At 50.2% G+C, this 26,917-nt stretch overlaps 1 protein-coding gene across 9 annotated transcripts in view; it reads left to right on the top strand.

Moving 5' to 3' along the window:
* MSI2 (musashi RNA binding protein 2) overlaps nt 1–26,917 on the top strand; it is a 388,953-nt gene that overhangs the window by 302,676 nt on the left and 59,360 nt on the right. For all 9 annotated transcript variants that reach the window (XM_058560594.1, XM_058560599.1, XM_058560596.1 and 6 more), the window contains 2 exons: nt 6,920–7,002; nt 23,654–23,768. In XM_058560594.1, coding sequence (XP_058416577.1) covers nt 6,920–7,002; nt 23,654–23,768 — 198 coding nt within the window. The remainder of the gene's footprint in view (nt 1–6,919; nt 7,003–23,653; nt 23,769–26,917) is intronic.

Here is a 26,917-nt window from a genome sequence, read left to right as displayed (position 1 = left end):
GGCAACTCAGACTGGATTTCACTCATGTCCGGGGAATGTGCAGTGAGTATCCAAAGTGGCAGTCAGTAGTCAGAACCATTTTGGAGAGGCAGCCTGTTTTTTTCTTGGAACAGATCAATCTCCTGAGTTATATTCGTGTAGGGCAAACCCAGGGCATGTGAAGCCACCCCGTCCCGCCATGCGTCTGTGCAGACTGCTCATCTCCACTCTTGCCGGATGGACCACTGGCGGTGGGGTGGGAGGGCTCAGACCTTCTCCATCCAGAGTTCCAGGAAAACCCTTCCAGGCAGATGAAACCAATTTGCCAAACCTGCTGTAGCCCACAGAGGGGGCCCAGAAACATTCTGATTTTGGGACGGGAGGCAGCCCAAGGTGAAATGTCGCAAACCGACACACAGCAAAGTGAGGGTTAACTCTGGTGGAGCACGCAGACCATCATGGCTCATGGCCCAGGCTCTCAACCTCTCTGAGCCACAGGGCCACCAAATCCATCCTTGGACACTGATCCAAGGAGGTCCCTGATGTCCTGCTCTGGCTTAGTGGCCGCATGTCACCATGGACAGGTCATTTGAGCAGTTGAGCAAGATGACGATGGTGGACCCCACCCTGCTTCTCACAGGGTTGCCTTGGGGACCAGGTAGGATGATGTATGAGAAGCACCTTGAAACCAGAAAGTGCTTCCCATGCCCAGACCCAAAGGATTCATATTTAGACCGAAAGCAGCCCACGAATACTGCCCCTTCCCCCAGCACTGGGTTATAGCAAGAGAGGGAGGTTGCATGAGTTATAAATATCCTTGCGTACATGTACCTTAAGTTCCTCGTGGAATACTCAGAGTAAATTTGACAATCTGGGTTTTTTTGTTCCTCATTTTTCCCCCATTAACCAAGTGTGTTAACTTGCGACTTGCATTGATTTTTGCTGAAGATGCATTAGGCCCTAGCGATCACCTATTAGTGTTCATTGACCTATATGATAACAGAAGAAAACCATTTTGAGGCTAGGAGGAGGCTATTCCCATCTTTCCCTCGATGACCTAAAAAAGAATTCTTTGTGAGTTAACTGTCGGATGTTCCTCAGTGACTGTGTTTAGAGCAGGTCATTTTAATTTTGAGGTATCTTCTTTTCAGATTTCTCTTCTCTTCTGTGTGTGTGTGTGTGTTTTTATAGCTTTGTATTTAGATGAATATTCAATTTTGTTCATTTGAATAAAAGAGGGAAAAAAGGTTTGGCTGTTAAATGCTTATCTCTTAAATAGAGCTTACTTGTTGGTTTTCAATAATAGCTTCATTCAGGAGCGTGCTGTCGAATTGCATTCTTAAATGCTCCCTGTCAACTTCTACCCTATTTATGTCCATTTTCAAATCCCTTTTTGTTTGGGGTCAACCTTCCCGCCACCTCCTTTGTCCCAGTTTTGCTTACGCTTAGAGCCCCTCAAAGGCGCTGCGTGCAGTTAAGGCGGGGACTGATGAGAGGTCGGACAGGTGTCCTTTTGCTGATGACAAGTGAGAGGGTTTCTTTGGTTAACTAGCCTGTTGTCCCCCAAGTTTTGGCCCTTTCATACCCCCCAGCCCAGTTGCCAGTCCCTAGGGCTCCTCTCCATTCTGAATGGTGGCTTGAGTGACTAAATACTTAAGAGAGGAGTTCTCTGGTCCGGGGTGGCACCTTCTTAGGACCAAGGGAGGTGAAAAAGTGAGCGGGGGGGGTGAAAAAGTGAGCAGGGGGGTGTTCACAGGGGCACCCCAAAGGACCCTGATAGAGTGTGAGCCCAGGTAGACACACCGTGGATTAGAGTCCTTGCCTTGGCAGGGACCAGAGCAGGACAGCCCACCATCTATCCCCCTACTCTCCCCCTCACTCCCCCACACCCAGTGTGCCTGCTTCTTTTAGAGGCCCAGAGAAGTGAAGAGACTCTCTGGGGCACACTGCCCATTATTTGGTCCTTGCCTTTGAGCAAGGATAATTATGTTTCTTTTATCTGGCTGCCATGCCCCAGTTTGATGGGCTTTCATGAGGCTCCATTTCTGATTCTCTGCAGGGCTCTCTTGGAAAAATGGGAGGGAAATAATCAGTCCTTCCTGCCCCTTCCTAGAAAGACTCAGCCTTCCTGAGTCTCGTAGAATCTGTACAAGTAGCAGATGCTTCAAAAGACTATGATGCCGTGAAAATATTATACTACATGAAATAAACCAGACTCAAAAGGGCAAATACTATATGATTCCACTTACATGAGGTACCTAGAATAGGCAAATTCATAGAGACAGAAAGTAAAATAGAGGTTCCCGGGGGCTGAGGGAAGGAGGAATGGGGAGTTATTGCTTAATGAGCATAGAGTTTCAGTTTGGGCTGGTGGCAATGTTCTGGAAGTGGATAGTGGTGATGGTTGCACAACATGAATGTATTTAATGCCACTGAATTGTACCCTTAAAAGTGGTAACTGTTATGTTATGTACATTTTACCCAATAAAAAACTTAATTTCCAAAAAGAAAAAGACTTTGCCAAGAAAAGATTTTCTCCACCCACCACCTTGTCCCTCCCAAATTTCTGACCCCGATGTTTTGTCCTTTACTCTTTAATTTATTTTGGGTGTTGTTTACCACGGAGTTACTAATTCATTGTAAATGATAATGCACCTGTGAGATAAAAATGATTATATGTTAGGAATAACGTTTATTGATAACTGTTTCATTGCTTCTTTGCTTTCTCCAAATGGAATAAAGAAATATTTTAGACATGATCAAGTTTGTTTTCTCTGTTTGGGCCAAACAGGGATGTTGAAATGATATAGATCTTTAAAATACTGCAAAGGAATCTTGACATCGCTGAATTGTTATGCATCCAAGGTACATAGGCTTAAAATCCAGGCTCTCTCCTTTGATCAGGAAAATCATTTTTGTGATACTTGAATTTTGAGTCCTGTGGGGTTAGGAAAGGGACCAGCAGGGAGAATATCAGAGTCAGGATTTGAAATGATGCAGTGAGTTCTGCCCCCACCCTTCCCGGTGCAACAGTCTGCATCTTGATTGCTGTCTCCTAGCTCCGTCACTCACTTCCTGTCTCTGAGCGGTGGCAGAGTGGGAAATTGGGGCAACAGTGAGTCCTGAATGGTGTTGGGCCTGGAGTTCAGACAGCCATGTGCACAGTGGACCAGGAAGGAGGGGGTTGCAGCAGAAAAGCAGCTTCCATGGCAGTGAACTCAGCCCGTGGCCCCCGTGGTGACTGGACTTACCCTAGGGGCTGTTCCAGGATCAAGTACCTGTGCTCAGCAGCAAGGTGGCTTTAAACCAGCTGTCCCCCGGCTCGTGGAGCAGCGCCCTCAACTGGCACTGACTTCATGCTCTTTCCCGATGGCACGGATGGTTTTGACTCATGGGTCCACACTCTCCTGCCTTCTATCCAAGAATTGTGTCCTCGGCCTGGCTGGAGGAGACCCACCTAATGTAGGGGCGGCTGAAACCTATAACCTTGCTGTATTAGTTTCCAGTGGCTGCCATAACAAATTACCACAAATTAGGTGGCTTAAAACAACGGAAATTTATTCTGTCACATCTCTGGAGGTCAGAAGTCCGAAATCAAGTTGTTGGCAGGGCCACGCTCCTTCCGAAGGCTCTAGGGGACAATCTCTCCTTACCTCCTCCAGCTCCTGGTGGCTCCAGGCATCCTTGGCTTGTGGCTGTGTCACTCCAGTCTCTGCCTCTGTTTTTACATGGACTTCTCGCCCTCTCTGCCCTCTGTGTCCCAGATCTCCCCCTGCTTTCTAAGAGCACCTGTCTTTGGATTTAGGGCCCACCCTAATTCTTGAGATCCTTAACTTAGTTATATTCGCAGAAGCTTTTTTTCCAAATAAGGTCATATTCATAGGTTCCAGGGGTTAGGACGGGGACTTATCTATTCAACCCATTACACTCAACATAATTAGCATTTGCGGTTCCCCCCAAGAACCCGCCCGACCTGGCTTGTTTAGGGATTCGCGTGTTGCCTGGGTTTGGGTCCGGGCCAGAGGGGGGACCTTCGGGGAAAAATGAGATCCAGAGTGACCCCCAGGCTAGACGTAAGGGTCGTGAGGGAGGGGTGGGGTCTGTACCGGGGAGATGCTCTCCTTGAGTGGGAACCTCTCTTGTGCCTTTTAGGGAGCAGATAGCTTCAGAAGAGGGACGTTGTCTTGTTGATCTTTGCATCCTCCACAATGCCTAGCACAGGTGGCAGCCAGTCAGTGCAGAAGAAAGGTCCAAATCAGTCTTGAGGGGAGGCAGTGGCGCAGATAGATTAGCAAGATGCTCAGACCCTGGAGGAGTGGAAATGGCTCGTTTAGTCATTCATTCAGCCACCGACCACTCGGCTCTTTCTGTGTGTTAGGGGGCTCTTTGCATCCCGGGGACCCAGAGTGAGTGAGGCCCAGCCCTGCGCTCGTCCTTAAAGCCAGTGTTAGCAGCTTCCCCCATCCTCTGCTGTGCCACCCTTTGGAAGGGCCCTGCATCTTAATCCGTTCTTGAGAGGCCTCCTAGGATCTGGGCTCTAGGAGGTGGGCAGGAAGGAGAGGATCAACCAAAATGATGCAGGTCCTCCTCTGGGTGCCGCAGGGGTCCCTGCCTGGTTGAGAAGTTTAACTGATGGTGTTCAGGCCCCTTTGAAGTGGGTATGGGGAGCCAACACACCAGAGCCCACAGAGAAGTCGCTTGGAGACTGCATCTGGGTGTGGCTGTCATCCAAGTCTGCACATAATAGATGGAACCAAGAGCCAGAGAGAAGGAACCGCCCAAACAGAGGGAATCCGGGGTTGGGGTTGTGGCTCTCTCTTCAGGGACCTGGTTTAGAGGGGGGTGTATAAATCTGGTGAAGGATACGTTGTTGGACCTCACTTCAAACAAAATGTCGTTGTGTCTGAGGACCCAGCTTCTCCAGGATGATGCTGGGAGAAACTTGCCAACTTTGAGCCCCCACAGCAAATGCTTGTGTCCCCCTGATGGCGTGTCTGACCTTCAGCCTTACATGTCTATAATGGGCTGGCTGTGTAGACTGGGAACATCGGCCTGGTATCTGGTGTGTGGTGATAAATTCTATATCCTAGTAAAGATCATGATTGCCATGTCTGTGGTGGGCCTAGCCCTCTGTTGTACCGGGAATTGTGTGAGAGCAGGGGGTGGCCTTTTTCATTCCTTTCCGGAGCAATCTTCTAGACCCTGCAGGAGCTGTGACGTAGCAGCTCAGTGTACCAGCTTCCTGTTCTCTGTGTTCCTTAGAAGACGGTGGTGTCGGAGTTGGAGGTCGGAGAAACGGAAGGGACTTAGATTCCCTCTCCACCTTCATTTATAGGGATCCAAAGTAAACACAGAAGCTTGAACAGGGAGCATCTGTATTTTTACTCATTGACAGGAAGCACGAATAATCGTAATATGGAAAGAGCCATCCTGGTTTTCGTGTTCCTGGTTGGTGTGTCCAAGTTCGTGTTCAGCCAGGTTCATATCTCTGGAGAGGAGAGTGTCTTAAGGGTCAGTTCAAGCTGCTGTTACAAAGTACTATAGGCTGGGGCTTATAAACAACAGAACTTTGTATCTCACAGTTTGGGAGGCTGAAAGTACACCATCAGGGTGCCAGCGTGGTTGGGTTTTTGAAGGAACTCATCCTGGGTTATGAACAGCCGTCTTCTCATTGTATCCTCATGTGACAGAGAGAGAAAAAGCGTGCTCCGTTGTGTCTTTCCAGAAGGGCGTTAATACCAATGAGGCCTCTACCCTCATGATCTAAATGCCTTCCAAAGGCCCCACCTCCTAAAACCATCACATTGGGAGTTAGGATTTCAACATATGAATTTGGGGGGGACACAAACATTTGGTCCGTAGCAGAGAGCCTTGCAAATCCAGATCCGGTTGTGACCCAAGGTGTGAGATCCAGCGTCCAGTCTCACTACCTTAATTTGCAGGTGCAAAGCTTGAGCCTCGGAGAGGGAAAAGGGCTTCCTGGGAGGACACATAAGTTCGATGCAGAGTCAGAACTGGAACCCAGGTCTGCTGCCTCCCTGTGGGGGTGTCTGCACCCACTGCATCTGCTCCCTCGTGGTGTTAGTACTGACATTGCAGCCGCGTTTCATCCGCGGTGGAGTGCCGTCCTGTGAGTGGGTCCATGTGTTAAGGCAGTGCTTACCGAGTGGGGTCACAGATGGGGCAGCCTGCTGGAAACCCTGTCGGGGGCCGGAGGAGAAGAAAGAGAGAGGCGGGAGGGTAGCGAGAGGAACTCAGGATGCTGAGCAGCGGTTGCCTGCCAGAATTCTTCAGTGCAGCTTGTCTAGCGAAGCCAGTCTCCAGCCGAGTAAATACAGTGCATAGCTGACAGGCTGACAGCAGGCATCAAACAGTCTTAAACTGCCCCAAATCCGCAGCGCTTTTGAAGCAGCGGTGGAAAAAGGATGCCTGTGCAGAACAGAGGCCCGAAACTTTTAATAGTTTCTTCCAGGCCTCAGGATGTCCTGATGAGGTATTAGAGGAAGTAATTCAGGAAGAAAAGGACAAATAACCGCCTCCGTCTGGAGGCCGACCCGAGGCTGGCCATTCCAGTTCGGAAAGGGCAAGCTGGCCCCACCATGCTCCCCACCGCTCTGGAGAGCCCACCTGCCTGCCTCGCACAGGGAGCCCAGGGCTCTGACCCTCATAAATAACAGACGAGTAAATTTCTTGTTTGCTTTGGGGCAGATGTAAACCACACGTGTGGGTGAAATCATTGACTTTTCCTCACTGTTGGAAGGGTGCTCCACACAAATGAGAAACCACTTCCTCAGCCTGAAGGCCCTTCCTGGGAATCCGTCCTCCCATCCTCAGACCAGGAGCCGGTGGCCACTGCAGAACATCAGAGAAAAACATGTGGGCCAGCCAGAACCGAACTCATCCCGCCTCTCTCTGTTTTTTTTTTTCCTTTTTCCTTTAGGGTTTGGCTTTGTCACTTTTGAGAATGAAGACGTTGTGGAGAAAGTCTGTGAGATTCATTTCCATGAAATCAATAATAAAATGGTAAGTGTGTAGGGGTCGCGCTGAAAGGCGATGCCCCCCCTTGCTCCGTATACACACCTTTGTCTTGTAGACCCCACCATCATGCTAGAAGGTGGGCAGGGTGGACGTGGGGACTAGACTCAGGGTTCAGCCTTATGAATGGCAAGAGTTGACAGACTTTCTCAGTCAAGGGCCAAATGGTAAATATTTTCAGCTTTAAATATTTTCAGCTTTGTAGGCTGTACAACTGACTGGTGCAAGTACTCAGCTTTGCTGTTGTAATGCAAAAGCATCCACAGACTATGTATATGAATAAGCAGGGCTATGTTTCAATAAAGCTCTGTTTACAGACACTGAAATTGAAATCTCATGTAATTTTCACGTGTCGCAAAATATTTTATTTATACCATTTTAAAGTGTAAAAACCCTTCCTAACTCTTGGGCTGTACAAAAGCCAGCAGGGGGACCAGATCTGGCCTGTGGGATATAGTTTGCCAACCCTGGGCTTAGGATATGTGTTTCCTGTTCGGCTTGGCTTACTGAGTGGGTATATCCTAGATAGGAAGTTTACCTCCCAAATTATTTCTCTCTTTGGGCCCTGCTGGGTAATTAACATTCTCCCCTTCCAATCAACTAGATGGTTTTACCCTCATAATCACCTGCTTCTCTCTCCCTTTAGCTCTTGAAAGCTCCTTTTCCTAGCAGGGCACCCTCAATAGAGAGGGACGTTGGATCATTAGAAGTTTGGGGAGCCAGGTAGGCCTCCCAGAGAAATGGCCACCAGAGGGCACCATACCATGTGCAGAAGGTGCCCACTGGCTGGCTTGAAGTCTCAAACTCTTAAATTGAGTAGGTGGGTGAGAAACCCCTTACTTGTTGGTTCCAGAAACATGGGTGCTCAGCAGGTGTTTCTGGAGCCATCAGCAGGTCCTCCGGAGCCAAAACATTTTGGTTGGCCCCAGAGCCTCCAGCCCCAAGAGAAGAAGGAGGGCAAATTTGTGTTTCAAGCAGAGCTGTAACTTTGATATTTTCTTCCTTTAGTCAAAACATTCCTTGCTTCTGAAACATGCATACAGATACACATTGTATATTGGTCTGATATGCGTTCACCGACTTTAAATTCAATAATAGAGCTTTTAGTGTGGATAAGATCAAAGCAATCTGCTTAGCATGTGGTGCTACGGGCCTGATTCAATATTTGACTTGCTAATTTTTTCCCAGGGCACTAAAATAATGTTGTTCGTATTGTTCCTAGCCATCATATGCATCTGAAATGAAAATCTGTTTCTTTGCTTACTGTAGATTGGAAGTGTCAGCTCAGTCGTTACAATGGTACCAAGGAGATAAGTGTGTAATAATAACACAGGTCCCCTCATAGGCTTTCTCCACTCCCCAAAGTCGGTGCCTTCCAGTTGGTACTTCTCTCTTTCGGTAGGTTACTACTTGCTGTTTTTAAAGCTAGACAGACAGAGGGCTTAAAAGGAAACCTGCGTCCAGCATGATGCCTTGTGTATCCTAGCCAGGCGTGTTATTGACGGACTCTGCTGAGGGCCTCCTGGGCAGCCGGGAGTGGAAGAGGCAGCCGAGAGTGCTGGCAGACACTGTTTCTGTCCTGCGGGGACTTAACGGTTCATCGGGAAGGCCCCGTGTAGACTGGCAAGAGACCACGCTATGTGCTGCCTCAAATGCATATGTGAGACCCTCCACTATTGACTGGCTTTAAAATGAGCCTGAGACACAAGTGGGGAAGGGGCTTTATTCTCACTGTTCCAGTGGGGAAACTGAGGCCCCGGGGATTTGCCCCAGGGCTACTCAGGTAGTGAAGGAGCCTAGGACTTGAGCTTCTTGGCTGCCAGATGAACTATACAGACATTTGTTTGAGCTTAGGGGTGGGAGTGTGTGATCAGTTCAGCCCCAGAAAGATAACCTATGGGCTGGTCTGAAGCCAGAGAGGTTTGTAACCGTTGTCCCTAGTCAGTTCACATTTGTCGCCTTCTTTTCCACCCAAGTGGAGGCTGACTATGGCAGGTGCAAGTAACTCTGTTCGTAGTGTGAGGGTTTCTGTTTTCTTTTGAATCTGAGGATGGTACTTGTTCTTTAAGAGAATAAGTGAAAGTAGACCAGAGGCAGGGGTGGGGGCTGAGTGGTAGGGTCACAGACTGGCTTTAGAGGCGTCACTGCAGGTGCCCAGCCCAGCCCTACCAGGTAGGAGCCCTAAGGGGGAGTTTAGAGGTCCTGGGAGAGGGCATTGGTAGGTCCCCCAGCCTCACGAAGCTCCAGTGTAACAGGGCCTGTGATGACTGCCTCGTGGGGTTGCTGGGCCTGGGGACATACCACGCGCAAAGGCTGAGCATGGAGCTGAGCAGCGTGGGGCGCCGTAAACATTAGCTCCATTTCATCGTCATTGAAAGGACTTCTCCAGCAGCTTCCCTCCTCAGAAGAAGGGCATTGGTAGAGGAGCCTGAATCCTGAACTGCTGTGGATTCTGTGATACTGGTTTCTACTTCTGAGGCCCAAAGAAAAGGAAATGAATTTAAAGTGTGCTATGGACAGAATTCAAATGAGAGATTGGAAGGACTCGGAGAACTCAGAGACTGCCAAGCAGAAACATGGGCGGTTGTTAGAATGTCCGTAGGAGTGTTTGGTAAACGGAACTGTGCTGCGAAGCTGTAAAGACCCGTCTCCTGGAACCTTTGCAGTCTCTCTGTGAATTCAGCAGGAACAGATAGCTGCTCGCCCCCAAATGTGCCTGGAGCTACCGTTATCTCATATTCACAGATAGGAAAGTTCTCACGCTGAGTAGTCACAAAGACAGGACTTGAATCCAGGTCTTCTGATCCCTGATCCAGTACTCCTGTGCCTGCACACAGTAGGCCCTGTGTGAATTATTGTGGAATGAATTAAGGGTTAGATGAGGAACCACGTAACAGTGAGGCACATCATAATTCCCAAAGCCACTTCCCATCTAATTTGGTTGGTGAATCTCCTGGGCATTTTAAAAAATGAGGGCCCTTCTCTGCCATCTGGGAGAGCCAGCCACTGACCCGAGTGCTCTGCCTGCAGAGGAGCCAGATAGCTGCTCCCGTCGGAAGGCTGGGATCCCAGGAATTTTGCCCCCTCTCCATACAGACTCCACCTTAAGGAGGTCACCTCCAAAGTGGTGGTGGCAGGAGGTTGGCCAACAAGAGCCCCCATGGCACCCTCCCACACAGAGATCCCACGAGTAGCTAACGTTGTTGAGTGCTAACTACATACTCTGCTGAGCACTTGCTTTATGCATCTCTTCTCATTTGATTATTACACACATACTGGGGTAGGTGCTACTTATTATCCCCATTTTACAGATCAGCAAGGTGAGGCCAAGAGAGAAGTTAAGCACCTTGTCCCGGGCCACATGTCAGCGAGTGGCTGTACCAGATTTCAAGCCCAGAAAGCTGAAGTCCAGAGCTCATGTTTGTACTCAGGAGGCTATTCCCCCTCTCCAGGCTGAAAAGGACTTGAAAGGTCTAGCTGGGCTACAGCCTTCCAAGGCCACTGACCGCCCCCTCCCAGTGAGCTGTGTTGTGGCCCATGTGGTTCCATGTTCCCCTAACAGAAGGGCAGAGGAGACGGGCAGATTCCTGGCTGCTGGAAGGGCCAGCTTGGGCATCAGTGGTCCTGTATGAATTATTACAACAGATCTCCAGGCCTCTTCCCCCACTGCCCAGAGGCAGGTAAGCGAGGGGCACGGGGGCCAGCTGGCCGCCACCTGAGCTCAGAGCCCAACCCACGAGAGCCAAGACCCAGCCCCTTCCTCCGTCCTCACCCGGGTCAGAGTGAAGCCCAGACGTGGCTCCTTATCAGTAAACACACACATGCACACGCGGAGACGCCTGGTGACCCTCCCGAGAGGGCTCCTCTCTGGCCACTCTGTGAGCCCCAGCGTGGGTGCAGCTAATAAGTCCTCCCGCTGCGGGCCCCTGATTGAAGCAGCCCGAGCAGCAGGGACACTCACTTGATTAGTCACCACCATGGCCTCCCAGCGAGTGAGGCAGCCGCAAGGAGGGAGGCGGGAACTGATGGAGACCTGCTCTGGGCTTCCTTGGAGGCCTGGCTCAGTTCCCACCCCAGATGGAGTCAGACGGAGAGGCACCGCCAGCCTCACCGGGTGAGAGCTTGGGGTGTGGTTGGAAAGGTGCCTGGGCCAGGGCACCGCGGGCGGGACACCTTTTCCCACACCTGATTCACGGAAGGATATTGGTGTTTACTAGGCACTGCAACAGCGCTTTACACGCACGCGGTCATTGTCCTGTTTTACAGAGGGGACACTGGAGCTTGGAGTGGTGAAGGGACTTCCACAGTCCACAGTTCTAAGTGGCAGAGCTGGGATTTGAAGCTGTGTTCTTCTGGCTCCAACCCTGCTGCCAAATTAGGCAGACCTCATCATTGAAAATCTGGATTGATTTGACTGCTGAATATTTGCTTTATACAAGGGTTACTACGGGATTCCTTTAAATAGTCCTTTTCCTTGTTCCTTTAAGGTGATCTGATTTATGAAAATTGCTAAGCAGCTTGCAAGCTTATTAGGAATGCAGAGTCTTGGGCCCCACCCCAGACCTGCTGCATCAGAATCTGCGTTTTGACAAATCCCCCAGTGATGTATGTGCTCGTTAACGTCTGAGACGCCCTGGCAGGGCGGGGATCGCTGCTAATGAGAGAGAATTCGGGAGTTGTGGGTCATAAATCGTCCATCCGGTGTCAGAAGGGAGGGACCCAGGAGTGAGAGAACTGAGGTCCTAAGACCGTGGAGCCAGATGAGCCGGCCTGGCATGGGATCCCCAGGCCAGTCTGGTGCTCTCGGCACCACCCCACACTCCCTTTGTGGTCAGCGACCAGATCTCCTCCCCGAGGAAGCTTTCAGTACCAGGGCCTCTCCCCACTCCCACGCTGGTATGCCCTTTCCCTTTGAGCCAGGTCTTAGAGCATCCATTGCAGATGTGTGAGGCGCATGCACTGGGGTGAAGGGCTGGATCATCCTGGTGACGTGCGCATGTCCTTGTCCCCAAGTCGAGACCTGCTGGGTCATTTAGAGGCACGCAGGGCTTTGGGACACGTGGACCTGAGCCTGAATCCTGGATCCACCGCTGGTTATCCTGTGACCAGGCAAGTAGCCCACCTGTCTGCACCTGTTGCTTCCTCTGTGCGCTGGAAAGGAGGGTGACCACTGCCCTTTGCAGCTTATAGGAAGCCCTGGTTCAGTTCCCGGCCCTGGGAGTCTTGGCCTGCTCGGCTGTGGGGTATGTAATCAGTAACCGTAAAGGAATCAGCCCTCCTGAAAACCCCCTTGGTAACTGCAAGTTTCCTCCATTTGGCCTAAGCCAGGGGCCAATAAACCTTTTGTAAAGGGCCCGATATTAAATTTTGTAGTCTTTGAGGGCAGTATGGTCTGTGTTACAACTACTCAACTCTGCCATCGTAGTGCAGAGAGCAGCCACTAGCAATATGTAAATGAGCGGGCGTGGCTGTGTTCAAATAAAATCTTATTTACAAAAACAGGCGGCAGCTGGATTTGGCCTTCGGGCCATAGTTTCCAACTCCTGGCCTAAATTAATGTAGCTCAGAGCAGGCTCAGCCTGCCTATCTCACAGGGCCCTAGAAAAGGCTCTTAGCCAAGTGGCCACCCAGGGTCACTACTGAGTCAGCATTTTACTAGTCAGTGGCGGGGTGTGTGTGGAGGGGTGCCCCAAACATGCTGGAGTTTGGAATACCAGCCTGTGGCCAGTATCAGCGCCTTCATTCTCAGGGGGTGCCCCAAGCACTGAGCAGGTGGGGAGTGAAGGAATGGTCAGACTGGGGTGCTGTCAGCCCAAGAGTGTGCCACAAACCCCTCACTGCTGAGTGCCCCACAGTGCAGCCGCTCATTGCTACACCTTATGACCTTGGGCAAGTTGCTTAGCTTCTGTGCTTCGGCTCCCCACCTCTGTAAGACAGGTAATAATGGCACCTACCTCTGAGACGGCAAGGAGTTTGGACTGGTGCAGGGTTTTTACCAGGCCAGAGCGTGCTCTATCGAAGTGATTGGGTCTTTTTACTGTTATCATCATCATCACTATCATTATTCTTAGAATCATTTTATTGAACAAATATGTAATCATAAGATAAGGTGGTCCTGGACAGATTACAAGTCAGTAAAATGCAGGTGTGCAAACCTGGGCAGGACTGGGACCCGAGACTCCCGGGCAGGGAGGGGGGTGTGTGAGGTGAGCACTCTCAATGCTCTGGCCGGGAGGCAGTCCTAAAGGGGAGGACAGGGGCACATCCTGCAGAGCAGAAGGGCCCACAGATGTGATTTTCTAGGTCCCAGGGAAGTTGACTCAGGCTCTTCAGCCGAATCATCCTTTGGGGAGGTTCTGAAAACCTCACTCCTAGGAGCAAAGCCTGGTGAGATCTCAGCCTGCCACCTTGCGCCCAGGGCGCACTTGGGGGATTAACTCCCAGAATGGGGGCTTTTGGGTGGGAGTGGGCAGGAGAACCAGAGAGCAGGAGAGTCCCATGTTGGCCTCTCTGAGTCGGGGCTGCGGTGCTGGGCCAGGCAGTCCACGGAGGCCCCAGGCTTAGGGTCAGCATGGGGCGCTGCCAGGCAGGGTGCCCCAGTGACTGGGCACATATCCCCTCCCTCAGGCGGCTCCTCAGCCCAGAGACTGAGAGCTTGGTCAGGAACCAGCCCGAGAGTGGGGGGTGCTAATGTGGGCGGAATTAACTAGGCTTCTGTGTTCACCGTCCTATTTGTAGCTTCCTTCTCACTCGTAAGCTAATTTTAGCCATCCATTCTGCTTCTGTTACCATTTATAAAATGAGAATGTCAACTGCAATATTAAACAAGCAGGATGAAGGCAAAAAAGGAAATGCCAGAGAGGCACTTAATAAATGAATCTCGTGTTTACGTGGGAGAGGGCCTGCGTGTCCCCCCATTGCGCATGCACACATGCCGTCTGCGTACGGCTCCATTAGTGAGAGCAGAGCTGGGTGAGGTGGGGTGGGGGTGGAGGGAAGGCTGGTGGGTTGGGTGGTAAATGTTGCTCTTCAGGCAGAAGTAATTTGGCCTGCAGGGAGCTGGCCTCCCACTTGCCCGGAGTTCTGGCTCTTTGACCTTCATCTGTCTTCCGGCGAGGTCACTGCAGGGGGTCCAGGTAGGGCCAGGCGTCCTTCTCAGTAGCTAGGCGACCAGCCCCTCTGGGCTTTTCCATGCATGCTGCGTCTGCACCCCCTACACAGCACCCACAGGGTGTGGAGTGGGGAGGGGGCGTGGAGACCACCGGAAGAGGCTGCTCCCCTTCTCTGGAGCCTGTTCTTCCTTTAACTTCCCTCAGCTGCTCTGCCCACTTCCTAGGGAGGTGCAAGCTAATGCTCAAGCCGAACCTTCATTTTCTTCTCTTTTAAATAGAGACGTTAAATTGGGCTCATACAGTGTCTCTGGCAAAGCACCCGCCCCATCCCCCCAGCTGGGGTGAGCACCCAGCCTTGTGGCAGAATTTGGGCACCTGCTGGAGGCTGAGGTTTCTTTTCACCTTGAAATGCTCTTGCAGGTTCCCAGAAATACGAAGAATAGCTGCTGCTGCCACCGTCAGCTCTCTCCCCGAATACTGTGGCCTGTGAGAGTGCCTCTGTGCACCTTGCTGACGGAAGCAGAAATATGGGGCCCTACCTGGCCGCAGCTGGGGGAGGTTAGGGAGAAAGTCACGGCATGCATGCTGCGCGTGGTGGCCACGTTCTCTCTTCCTCTCTGCTCTCTGGTCTTTGGGATTTATGTCAGCATAGGTGCGAACTGGCTTTATCACCTTCAAAGGTGCTCACCTAGGCTCCATGCGGAGGAGAGTGAGGTGTGACCCAGCCACCTTCATCCAGCGCGGGCGCTTACAGGATTTGCTCATCTAATTTATTAGCTCACTGCAGCCCTCTGGGATAGGCGCTGTTGTTACTGTCTTACAGATGAGAAAATCAGGCACAGAAAAGTCTGGCAACTGGTCCCAGCGCGGAGCTGGCAAGTGGAGCTGCGATTTAAAGCTAGGAGCCATAGCCTCTAGGCTAAACTGCGGTGGGCCCGACAAGGCCCCACCCTTGGATCGGGATGTGGTGGGAGGCCACAGTCACTGGGGGGCGTATCTCAGTGTTGGGGACCAGCTCCTCTCCACTCCTTGCCTGGACTCTGAGCCCCTCCAAGGGAGAGCCTCATCTCATTGAATTTATCTCTGTGTCCACACCCAGCCCCTGCCTGCTAAATAGGAGATGCTAATAGTATTGGTTTATGACCTCCTTTCCTCTGCCATCACTGATTTTAATAAAACACTGAGCAGGGGAAACAGTGGATGAAATTAATTCCGGAAGTGGTGAGGAAATAAATTCTGGAACTAGGATCAGGGATGGCTTTGGAAGGAATAGCATCTAAATGGGCCTTGAAGACTGGATAGAGGATGTTAGGGAAGGTTTGTGAGGGCAGGACCTGGGTGGCCAGAGGCCCAGAGGTGGGGACAGGGGTTTTGAAGTGGGAGGACCTAGGATTGAATCCTGCCTGTGTCGTTACCTGGCTCTGTGACCTTGGACACATCATTCCTTGGAGCCTCCGTTTCCTTTTCTGTTGTAACTATGGGGTGTAACAGGCCAACTCACAGAGGAAGTGAGTCATCAATTAATTAGGGTGTTGAGAACAGTGGGCACATGCTCTGAGGACTCCTGTGTGCCCGGCCCCGAGCTCTGTATGCATTTCGTGTATGTGTCGTGTGTGTATATATACACACACATATATATATATATATATATATATATATATATATATATAATACATTATATAACATACGTATAGATACACACGTGGGCACGCACAAAGATGTCGAGACTGTGCCTGGCATAGGGGAGCGCTCGATAAACATGACATTCCTTCCTCCATGGAGTAATTCTGCTGACTGGGGAGACGGGAATCAAGATTGTACATCCTGCGGGACCCTCAGTGCTTCTCGAAAATGGGTCTGGGCCGCTTGTAGCGAGTACGTGTCCTCTGAAGGTAGGTGTTTCTGCCGGCTGCCGTCACCTGCCTAAGCTGGCATCTCCATGTCGGTTTGCACAGTAACCATTCTTCCACAGACTCCATGGCGTGGAGGGGAGGTTGTCCTGCATCTGTGAGGACCTTTTTGCAATAGAACAAGACGAGTTATCCTGTATAAGTGGGGTCTTCTGGTTGTTGACCACGCACTGTTCCCTGTCTGGAAGCTCGTCCCTGATTGAGATGTCTGGGGAAGGGAGGAGGGCAAGACAGAATGTAGAACTCCCGTCTGCTCACTTCCTGTTATCGACAGTGAGTTTGCAGAGGGCAGAAGGGCTGGCGCTGGCAAGGGGTGGTGGGTATGGCAGGACAGCCAGGCACCCTCCCTGCTGGAGTCAAGGGTCAGATCTTCCCAGTGCAGCTGCCAGGATTTCTGGGATGTGGCCACTGCCCCTGCCCCCGATGGTGTCTCAGGCCGTGCCCTCACCCAGCCATGCATTCATGTTGGTCATGAATCCATCCTGCCTCTGGCCCTGGATAAGGGGAGCCTGGGTGATGGAACTGGATGGAATGGGAACCCTGAAACGGAAGCCAGAACCAAGAACAGGTGACTTGACTCTCTGAAGGTCACTCAGAGAGGGATATCCGGCAGGTCCATCTCGTGCACGAGCTCCACACAGAGGAGAACTGTGGGTCCTGCCTCCCTCTGCTGGCCCTCTCCACCTCTCCTGAGTGGGTGTTGACTGCGTGTCACCCTGTACCCTGTTACTCCATCTTCAGCTCTCACTGAACAGCTGTCTCGAGCAGGGCCGGCTTCCTGGGTGTGACCTGAGCAGCTGCACAGGCCCTGCGCTCAGAAGGGCCCTCACTGGTTTAACGCTCTGCTGCCCCCGTCTTGGAACTCTTAGTAATGGTTGAACAAAGGGCCCCTCGTCTTCATTGTCCAGTGGCCCGAACATTCTCTAGCATGTTCTGTAGCCACTGTGCTCTTGAGGCTGACTCCAGGCACGATGCTGTGGGCAGGATAGTAGAGACTAGATTCCTCCCCCGAGGAGCTCACCTTGTGTTTGTCTTCCTTGCTCTGCATGTTCCTGGAGGGCAGGTCTGAATCTTGGTTACAAACCTGCCAGAGCCCATGAAGGGCCCTGCCCTCCTAGAATCTCCAGAAAGCCTTGTGACTGGCAGAGAGGGCAAGAGAGAACAGTGGGCAGGAGGAGGAAGGGCTATAGCCGCAAGACGGCACAGGCTGTGCGAGGAGCTGTGTATGGTTTCTGGGGTGCAGCTCACCCCTTCTACTTACTGGAGAGGTCTGGGTAGCTGCTGGGCTCTAGAAGGGCCCCTGAATCTTTTGAGTGTCGTCTCCCCTGCCCTTCGTCTTCCTGGAAGGCACTCAGAGCCTAACGGCCAGAGGAAGTGGTCAACTTGGGGCTTCAGAGCGGCCAATGTTGGCCTGGAATCCACCGGAACCTGGCAGAGGAGGAGCTGATCTTGGGCAAGACTAGGTCAGGCCTCTCTGTCTTCCAGGAAGCTCCACAGAAGGATGGTGCCCACCATAGAAGCTACAGGTCATCCCCCGCTGAGCACTTGCCTGTCCAGAGAGGCCTGCCCCTCTGTCCCCTCCCTTCCCTTCCAGTCAGGCAGTCTAGGTTGATCTCTCTGAGCAGTGGTGGGCTTGATCCTTTGAAATAGGCTCCTCTCCCCCTGGAGGAATAAGTTATTTCTAACATGCCTGTTTGGGGTGAGAAGTGGAGCCGCAAACACTGGCTTCTTGAGGCCCCACAGAGTTTCCTTGTGCTGGGTGGTAGATCAAGGCCACAGGCGGGGGGCTTGGGTGTCTCCAGACCGAGGCCTCCCGGCTCCCCTCCCAGCCCAGGGCACGTGCTGACTGGGGCCATTTGTGTAGAGGCCAGGGGAAAACAAAAGCCTTTTCACTTCCCAGACCTTGGCGTCCTCCTCAGACTGCCAGCCTCTTCCAAAAGGTGCCCGGCAGGCAGCTTCCCTCAGCGAGGGCTGCGGGCCAGCTGGGCAAGGGCAGCCACTCAGAGTAGCTGCAAGGAAGCAGCCCCAGTGCCTTCTCCACAGCGCCTTTTCTGCAGCACCTTCTCCAGAAGCCAACGCCCAGTGTGCCCCCTCAGGAGAGGGTGTGGCATGGGACCCTCTCCCCTATTCTGGGCCACAGCATCAGATGGACCTGGGTTCAAACCCAGCCCTGCCACAGATAGACCTATTCTGCAGCCACAGGCAAGGTGTCTGACGTCCATGGGCCTCAGCCTCCTGTTCTGTAAGATGGGTATATAGCTAAAAAGGACATCACTGGGTCCACTGACAACTAGGAATATGGACGGTAGGTTAGGTAAAAGAATTTTGTAAATGTGAGATGTCCTGAGGTTGCTGACTATTCTGTGGTTATGTAAGAAAATGTCTTTATGTTTAGGAAATGTATACCATAATGTATGCAACTTACCCTCAAACAGTTCAGGAAAAAAATACATAGACGTAGAGAGTGTGCAAATGATAAAGCAGAGTGACACGATGTTAACAGTTGGTGAATCTGGGTAAAGGGTGTACAGGTGTTCTTCGTGCTATCCTTGGACTTCTCTGTAAGTTTGAAATTAGTCCTTGTAAAGAGTTAGAAACAACAGACTCTGTGCTGAGTTGCTTTGGACCCTGACAGGAAGGGGCCCCCACCCCAACGTGCAGCCAGCACAGAGCGTTAGAGTCCACATGTGCAGGCTCACAGTGGGCCTCTGATTCATCCCTGACAGGAACGTGCTGCTGCCCTCACTGTGCTGTCGTTGAAGTGGGTTCAGCTAGGTCATGTGAACCCGCGACCGCGGGGACTTCAGGGAACCACACCCTCTCCTGCAAGGCCAGTTTGCCAAGCAAAGCGGCATATTTGGAGACTGAAATTTTACAGCAAATCCTGTCTACCTTTGAGGGGTTGGCGCGTCCTTGGCATTCAGCCCCTGGTGTGGGGTTGCTTCATGGTTTTGCCAGCAGTGAAGCTTGAAAATGGAGACCTTGTCTTCCTGGTGTGAGCAGTTGGTCACAAGCGGCCTCTGAGGCTTCTTGCAAGCACAGATCCTCATGGAATTTCCTGCTAAATCTCTTGCTCCTCCAACCACTCCTCTTCTTCTGGTTGTGATTTGAAACCATAGCAATGGCAGCCGTGGTGAGACACTGCTGAGGTGGGGTCTGAGCTGTTGACTGAGGAGACTCAAGGACCGAGACTTGGAAATGTTCCTTCCTCAGACTCTGCCCCCTCCCAGGGCTGCCCTAGAGAGAGCACTTTGGGAAGGAGCTTCTGCTCTGGGTGTGGGTGGTGCAGAGAATTTACCACAAATGGGGGTCTTAGGGGGCAGTGCTGAAACAGCTGAGTGAGAGGCCTGGTCACCTGGAGAACCACTCGTTTTGCTTCTGTTGACCATGGGGGGCCAGACAAGCTTTTCCGGGGCTGCCCTGGGAGGGGAACTCCCATGCCTGTCTTGTGCCCCATGGTGAAGGCAGCCCTCAGTGCCTGCTGTCCCAAGAACCCAGCCAGCCAGGCGCCAAGGGTGGGAGGAAGGCCTCCCATTGTCCTGTCTGCTCACTGCTCTTCACTGACCGCATGTGGTGGTCAGTCTCCAAAGGTGAACCTATGACTACGCCTCCCAGTATGCACACCCTTGTGTGTTCCCTCCCACGTCGAATCTAGGCTGGCCCAGCGTAACCAGTAGAATGTGATGGAAGTAACAGTATGACTCCCAAGGCTGGGTTGTAAGAAGGCTTGCAGCTTCTGCCTTGGTGTTGTGGAATGCTGCTTGGGACAGACCTCGGCCGCCATAGTGTAAGAAGACCCAGTGCCACGGAGCAGCCGTGAGTCGGTGCCCCCCGTGGACAGTCCTGGCCGAAGCAGCATCAGCTGCCTGCTGTGTGAGTGAAGCGGCTATCTTGGACCTCCAGGCGAGTCCAGGCTTTCTCTGGCTCCAGCCCCAGCCACCATCTGACCACAACTACGTGAGAGACCACAAGCAACAACCCCGCTGAGCCCGCTCAACTCACAGAACCACGAGAGAGAATGATAAATTGTTGCTCGAAGCCACTAAGTTTGGGGGTAGTTTGTTGTACGGCAGTGACAGCTTGGATGTAGTGTGTGGCCAGATGACCTCAGTACATAACTGGAGCTGCAGAGAGAGACTGGTTTTCCCCATTTTGGTTCTGATGTAACTCTGGTTGTTCATGCCAGGTTCTCTGGTTTGCACAGAGCCAGTGGGAGGATAGCGAGGGGTGAGGGTGAGGGGGTGGCCCAAGTGTAGTCTGACTCAAGAGGCTCCAGAGGCTGACAGGCCCAGAAGTGACAAGGGGCAGGTTGACGTATGAGTACTTGCCTTAATATTAGAAGAACAAGATAGTCAGAACCTGTTCTTCCCAGTAGAACAAGAACTCCCGGAGGTGGAGGCTGGCCTTATTTATCTTTATGTCTTTGAATTAAGTAGTCTGGGTCTCCTTGACCCTAAGGAGCATGTAAGTCAGTCAGTGCTCCGCATGGAACATCACGGAGGGACCAGGGAAGTAGGGGCAGACCCTGATCCCTGCACTAAGGACTCACGGTCTGATGGGGGAGATGAGGCTTCTGCCAGTCTGATGGATTAAGGATGTGATTTTCATCCTCAAGCCCCTGACCCACTGCAAGGACTCAGGATACGGGTGGGAAATAGCCATGCCTCTCTCCCTTTTTGTACATTTTCTTCATACGAGATCATCAAAGGAGCCGGGGGCTGAGTGGGCAGGGCTTCTGGTCCCGAGAAATCTTTTGAGAAGCCTTCAGTGCAGGGCAGGCTGGGCCAGGCTCCCTGGTGCGACCGCTGCCTTTCCCTGTCACTCAAGTGCCCAGGACGTGCCAGGGTCCCCCAGAGAGCACGTATGCCATGGCCCCTGGCCTCGGAGAGCATGCTCAGTTGACACAGCGGGTGGTTGACAGAACCCACGAAGTCGGTGCTGTCCAGAACAGCACCAGCAAAGACAGAGCAGAATTAAACGGAGCTGCCAGCCTTGTTCAGTGAGAGGAAGAGTAGGTGGGTTTGTTTAAAATACTCGCATTACAGTCAGTTAACCTTTATGTTCCCTAAATGAAAATTGTATAAACCTGAAATTTTCGTTGATCAGGTTGCCTAGGAACAGGCAGCGGGTTTTCATAAGACAATGCAATAGATTGTCAATGATAGGGCTATTAGGAAGTGAGCTGGTTAGCGGCATTATTCCAGATCCTGGTGTTGGCGTTAGGTAATTACGTGTGTGTCTCTGCAGAGCACACCCATCTTCCCAGACTCGGGCAGGCTGTTACAAATGAGGTTTCTCAGTTGGCTTCTCTCCGAGTCCTGGGAATGGGATCTAGGGTCCAGGAGCACAATTTCTGCCCTGGGTTTATAAGAAGGATCTGAAAGACCCAATTCTGATGAATTTCTTTCTTAATCACTTTCCCCACTACTTGCAACACTAGTACTCAAAGCAGAAGACTTGGGAAATAAACAGCAATAAAAAGCGCACAATGGAAATTAAGGAATAAAGTCACTCTAAGACAACTTCACTATGTCTTTTTCGTATTTTTTCCCTAAATGGTATATACACTTATTTTCCACAAAGTCACTGTAATTTGCTTTTCCCCCTCTTATAGTCAGGGTGACCAGCCGTCCTGGTGTGACTGGGACTGAGGGGTTTCCCAGCACCAGTGTATGTTATTATCTCGAGTTTCCATAGCTTTTCCATCCATGTGGGTGAACCAAACTCTGCCTAACCAACTCCCTGTTCTTGGACATTTAGGGCATTTCTTTTCTTTTTTTTTTTTTTAATTATAATTAATGCTTGTAGCGAATAGCCTCATCCATATGTCCTTGCAGGATGAATTCCTGAAAGTAGGGTTATTAGGTCCAAGGATATGTACATTTATGGCTTTGGATATATTGTCAAATTGCCCTCTGGAAAAACATGTGCCAATTTCTACCCCTATTGCCGCATACTCTCAGGAACTCTGGCATCAGATAATCCTTTTATCATGGTGAGTCTGGCAGGCAACAACTATGTCTCATGTTGGGGATGTGTGCTTTATTAGCCATTTGTGTCCAGGTTGTTTGCCCATTTCTCTTTCGGGATGCTCATCTCTGTCTTTTTAGTGTGTAAATACTCTTTGCATTAAGCATATCAGTCAGGAATGTTGAACCATTTTGTCCATTTTTTAAAAGCATTTGTGGTTACCATTCTTGAGAGAGCAAGAGTAATGCCCATTACCTGCTGTCTTTGAAGAAAGAGGAGTTAATGTTTGGGGTCATTAAAGCTTCCCCCTAGCCTTAGGCACTAAAATATTTTATAATTAAAGTATTTGGGATGAGAGTATCTTCAAAATGGATAGGCTGCATAAGTCGCTTCCTGCCCCCCCTCCACCGTAGGTCCCTTTTTAAACAATGTATACTGCACACAATTTAACTTTTCTTCGTGTCTCAGACGAGCTGTGAACAATAGTAATTTTCTGTGTCATTGTGATACCCTCAGCAGCTGCTGATCGACTTGGAGTTTGGGCTCCTGTACCATATGGCCCAGGCTGCTTTTTAAATAAGATACCTGCTTCTTGTCTTTCCCCATCACCATCAGCCTGTTGTGCTGTACTTCTTGCTGCTATGAGCAGCCCTGCCTTACCCTCTGACCTCCCATCTTCGTCAGCAGTGAGACTAATTACCAGCTCACAGTGCTTGTAAACTAAAAGCAAGTAAGTGCAGACCAAGGGCCTAAGCAACCCTGGTAAAACAGGGTGGGAACTTCAGCAGGCAGCAATTTTACTTATTTGCTGGGGTTTGTGTTATATACAGTTAAGGTTGTAGAAGAAGTGACTTCTGGATGTGTGAGCGGGATAGGATTAAGACGTTTTGGAGGCAGAAGGGAAACAGAAAGGAAAGATTAGAAACCGCTTGAAGATGTAGCTACAAAACTAGAAACCAGTAATCCAGATGAGCAGAATCGGTGGTTAATCTTATTGCTTTCCTCAGGAGCGTGCTGGGCCAGGTTTTATGGAGATAGTGGCATCGCTGACCTAGAAATTTTTAAAGTCCAGCTTCTAGGCCTGCACCTGTTGGGGATATGGCTCACATTACACGAGCCTTCCAATGCTCAGTTTTCTCGTCTGTGAAATGGAGCTAAGACTAACTGGCCTGTCTATTTAATAAGTAGAATCAGATGGCCCAGTGTGAGGAGTCACTGACGGGAAGGAACCTGAGAGGAGTTTTAAACGTGTAAAGGGCCAAACAATCGTGAGGGCTTATTGCTATGGCTATTGTCGTTGTTATTCACAGACACATCCAGCAGCCATCATCTGCCTCTTTGCCTTTCATGCCTTCTGCTCGGGTTTTAGCCCACGCTCCCAGCCCACGCGTGTGTATCTTCAGCTTACCTCCTTGCCATCCTTCCAAACCCAGTTTCTCCTTGTAGGTTTTTCTGAAGCGGGATTTGCACAAGTGGCGCATTTTCTTCAGTATTTATTTTGCCGGCCGTTTACTCGGCACAGCTATTTTTACAGTGAGTCAGGAGCAAGGCTAAAAATAACTTGGCTCTCGTAACCACGTCAGTTCTGCGTTTGACATTTACGTGGAATTCATTTGCATCTCATCTGTCTGCCTTTCTGTTTAACAGGTGGAATGTAAGAAAGCTCAGCCGAAAGAGGTCATGTTCCCACCTGGGACGAGAGGCCGGGCCCGGGGACTGCCTTACACCATGGACGCATTCATGCTTGGCATGGGGATGCTGGGTGAGTCTGGGCGGGACCCCGGGGACACAGCAGAGTCACCGTGGACTGGGGGCCTATACGGAGTCATCCAACAGCTTGGGTAAACTGCTTTACCTGTCTGAGCCTCAGTTTCCCCATCTGTAGATGAGGACGATGATCCTCCTTGCAAGACAGTCAAGACCATCCAATGAACAGATATATATGTGGGTATATCCTCTCGTCTCATGCCTGGCTCCCAGGAGGTACTTGATGTTATTTTGTCTCCTTTTCATCTCTCTTCTTCAAAGAAAAGGAAGTCACTCCCTCTGCCTTGGCCCTCTCTACTGAGTGGGAGTTCTTCAAGACCTAAGGACTCCTGGCTGCCTTAACTTGTGTGGGCCAAGGCTACATTTTCTAAAATTTAGGAGAGGAGGGGAAGTGGTGAGGGTGGGCGATAATCCTGTCTATTTAAATGATTAACATTTGTGTCTTGGGATATCAAAATTTGCATTTAAATGGAGGTTTTAAAGAGCCTGTTTTACTCTTTATTTGCAAAAAAAAAAAAAATGATGAAAGACAAAGTGTGTTTGTTCTGACAAAAAACGATCTCTCCTGGCTTTTAGAGAAATTGAGTTGCATATTATGCTCCTTCCTTAAAGGTATCTCTGTCCGTCCTGCGTAGATAATTGAAAATCTTGCCGCTTAAATGGCATGAAAGATGGAGAAAGCAGTGGAGAAGCGTAATGGTGTGGGTCGCAACAATAATTAGAAATTTCAAGGCGAGAGAATGGTATTTTAGTGCAAGTTATTGTGTGTCGGGAAAATACTAATTAAATGGGATAAATGGTAGTTAATGGTAAAATTCCATTCAGGCACATGATCTGTCTAGTTTTAATGGGTTTTCATTTGGTTTGGCTAAGAGTCCCTCTTCTATATAGTTTGATAAGCTCTTTATGTATTTTCAGATTTGCTGCTGTTTAAATCATTCCTGGCTCAGTTTTAAATTGATAAAACTTTTCTTGGTTTTATAAATTCTTAAAAAGAATTGTATCTATTTGTCTGAGGAAATAACAGGGCAGGTAAAGTTGTTTTGAGGAACTAAAAAAATGGAAAGAGATGCCATGAGAACACTAAAAATGGCCAAGATGTTCATTCTTCTCCAATTAATTTTTTAGGTTTCACAGAGTTTCAAAGAAAATTACTATTGTAATTCTTTAAAAATTGGCCAAATGATTCTAAAACTTATCTGGAAGAAGAAGCACACGAGGATAAATAAGAAAATGTTTTAAAAAGAGAAATGAGAAAAGACTAGTTTAACCAGATGTCAAAACATAGCACAAAGCTACAGTAATTAAAATAGGTGTAGTATATATAAGCATGCACCTGTTGATAGAAAAAGCCAAAGAGCCTAAACTAAATATTTTCTATGTAAGAGCGTAATTGTTGTTTGTTACATACATACATTTGTTACATACATACAGAAGAAACTCCGAATGGATTAATAGTTTTAAATTTTAAAATCAAACCTTAAAGAAAAAAGGTGAGCCCATTACCACCTACTGGCTTTTGGGGTCTTGAATTTTAAATGATGAGTATAAAGGCCCTAGGGCATAAAATGGGAGACTTTTTAGGATCCACATCTTCAGGAAGTGCCCCCACCTTTCTGAGTCTAGGTTGACACCCTTTACATGCTGGGAAGAATGAACTGGTTTTTCTTGGGGAAAGCAGAGTTGTGGAGCGAAGCCAGCTCACTTCTGTCAGTTGCCAGAGAGCAAAGGTGTAGCAGCTGTCTTCACCCCAGACCCAGGCACAGGCTCGGCACCCACGTCTCCACAGATGCCCGAGCTCAGATCCCTGAACAGGGGGCACCCAGTGGCTTCATACTGGGAACCCAAGCAGGAGGGCCTTGTTAAAAGCAGGAGGTATTCAATAGTGAATAGCCTTTGAGCATCTACTGTGTGCCTGGCCCTGGGCTAGCACTGGGAGGTAGTGGTTAACAAGGCAGACGTGGTCCCTGCCCTCATGAAGCTTGTGGTCTAGTGAGAGAGATGACATTTAACAGCTAAGCACGCAGATACGTAATTAGTCATAATAGAGTTCTGGGGTGCCTTAAGAGCACATAGTGAGGAATGGAAATTAGTCTGAGGCATCAGGGAACACCTCCCTGTGGAGGTGACATTTCAGCTGGGATGAGAGGATGAGTAAGCCAAGGGCAATCCAGACAGAAGGAAAAGCCTTGGAATGCGAGGGTCCTAGTGTGGAACCCCAGGATCCCATGGGCCTGTCTCGGTGGGGCGGGTCCAGGCAGGGCCTGTGTGAGGAGGAGGAGTGGCCGTCCCAGATTGGCTTTGATCACTGCTGGTGGTGGGCTGACCGCATGTGTGATGAATGCCAGATGCTTCCTCAGCTGCCCCAACTTTTTCCCTCTCCTCTCACATTTCAAGTTATGGCTTCCCTGAGCCGCAGTAAAGAAGTAATTGTTAAAAATGTCGATGTGGTTGAGTCTGTTAGTTCTTGAGTTTTAACCTCCCTCAGTCCACCCCCACCCTCCCATCCCCCACACCCCTCCCGCTTAAGGCTTTTGCCTTTTGCCTGCATAGCTCTGCCTGAGGCTGTCACCAGGCAGAACCCTCAGACCCCAGCCAAATCCTCTCAGGTCACAGAGTCTCTCCCCCTCCCCTAACCAAGCACAGCGCCCTTTGGGTGGAATTGGTGATGTCCACCTGGCCTCCACCAAGGGAGCTGTGCAGGCCAGGGGAAAGAGCTCCTGACTTTGGGATCAGGGGATCTGGACTCCTCACTCCATCAGGTATGTGACTTGGGGCAAGTGACAGCCTCTCTGCCCTTCAGGTACCCCATCCATAGATAGAGATATGGGAACCCTCACTTCATGGGGTTGTTGAGGATAAATGAAACCATAGCGTGCCCAGCCAATGCTATATTTTGTCAAATCCAAGCTACCATGGGTGGTAAAATGCACCTTCGTGTACCATTCAGAAAGAAAAAAAATATGCTGTTAACTAAACTGCACTGATGCTTTCTTATCACATTGACTATGAGATAGAGCCCACTTTCAGAGATGTAAAAATGTGAAAAAAAAAAAATGTGTGTCTTCCAATCAACAAAATTCAGTGGTATGTACTCAAACTGGGAGCTGTTAATAATAATAAGGTACTGGGAGCCCTGGGCAA

The sequence above is a fragment of the Diceros bicornis genome, chromosome 18, assembly GCF_020826845.1.
Source record: "Diceros bicornis minor isolate mBicDic1 chromosome 18, mDicBic1.mat.cur, whole genome shotgun sequence".
NCBI lineage: Eukaryota > Metazoa > Chordata > Mammalia > Perissodactyla > Rhinocerotidae > Diceros > Diceros bicornis.
This window is presented reverse-complemented; position numbering and strand designations above follow the sequence as displayed.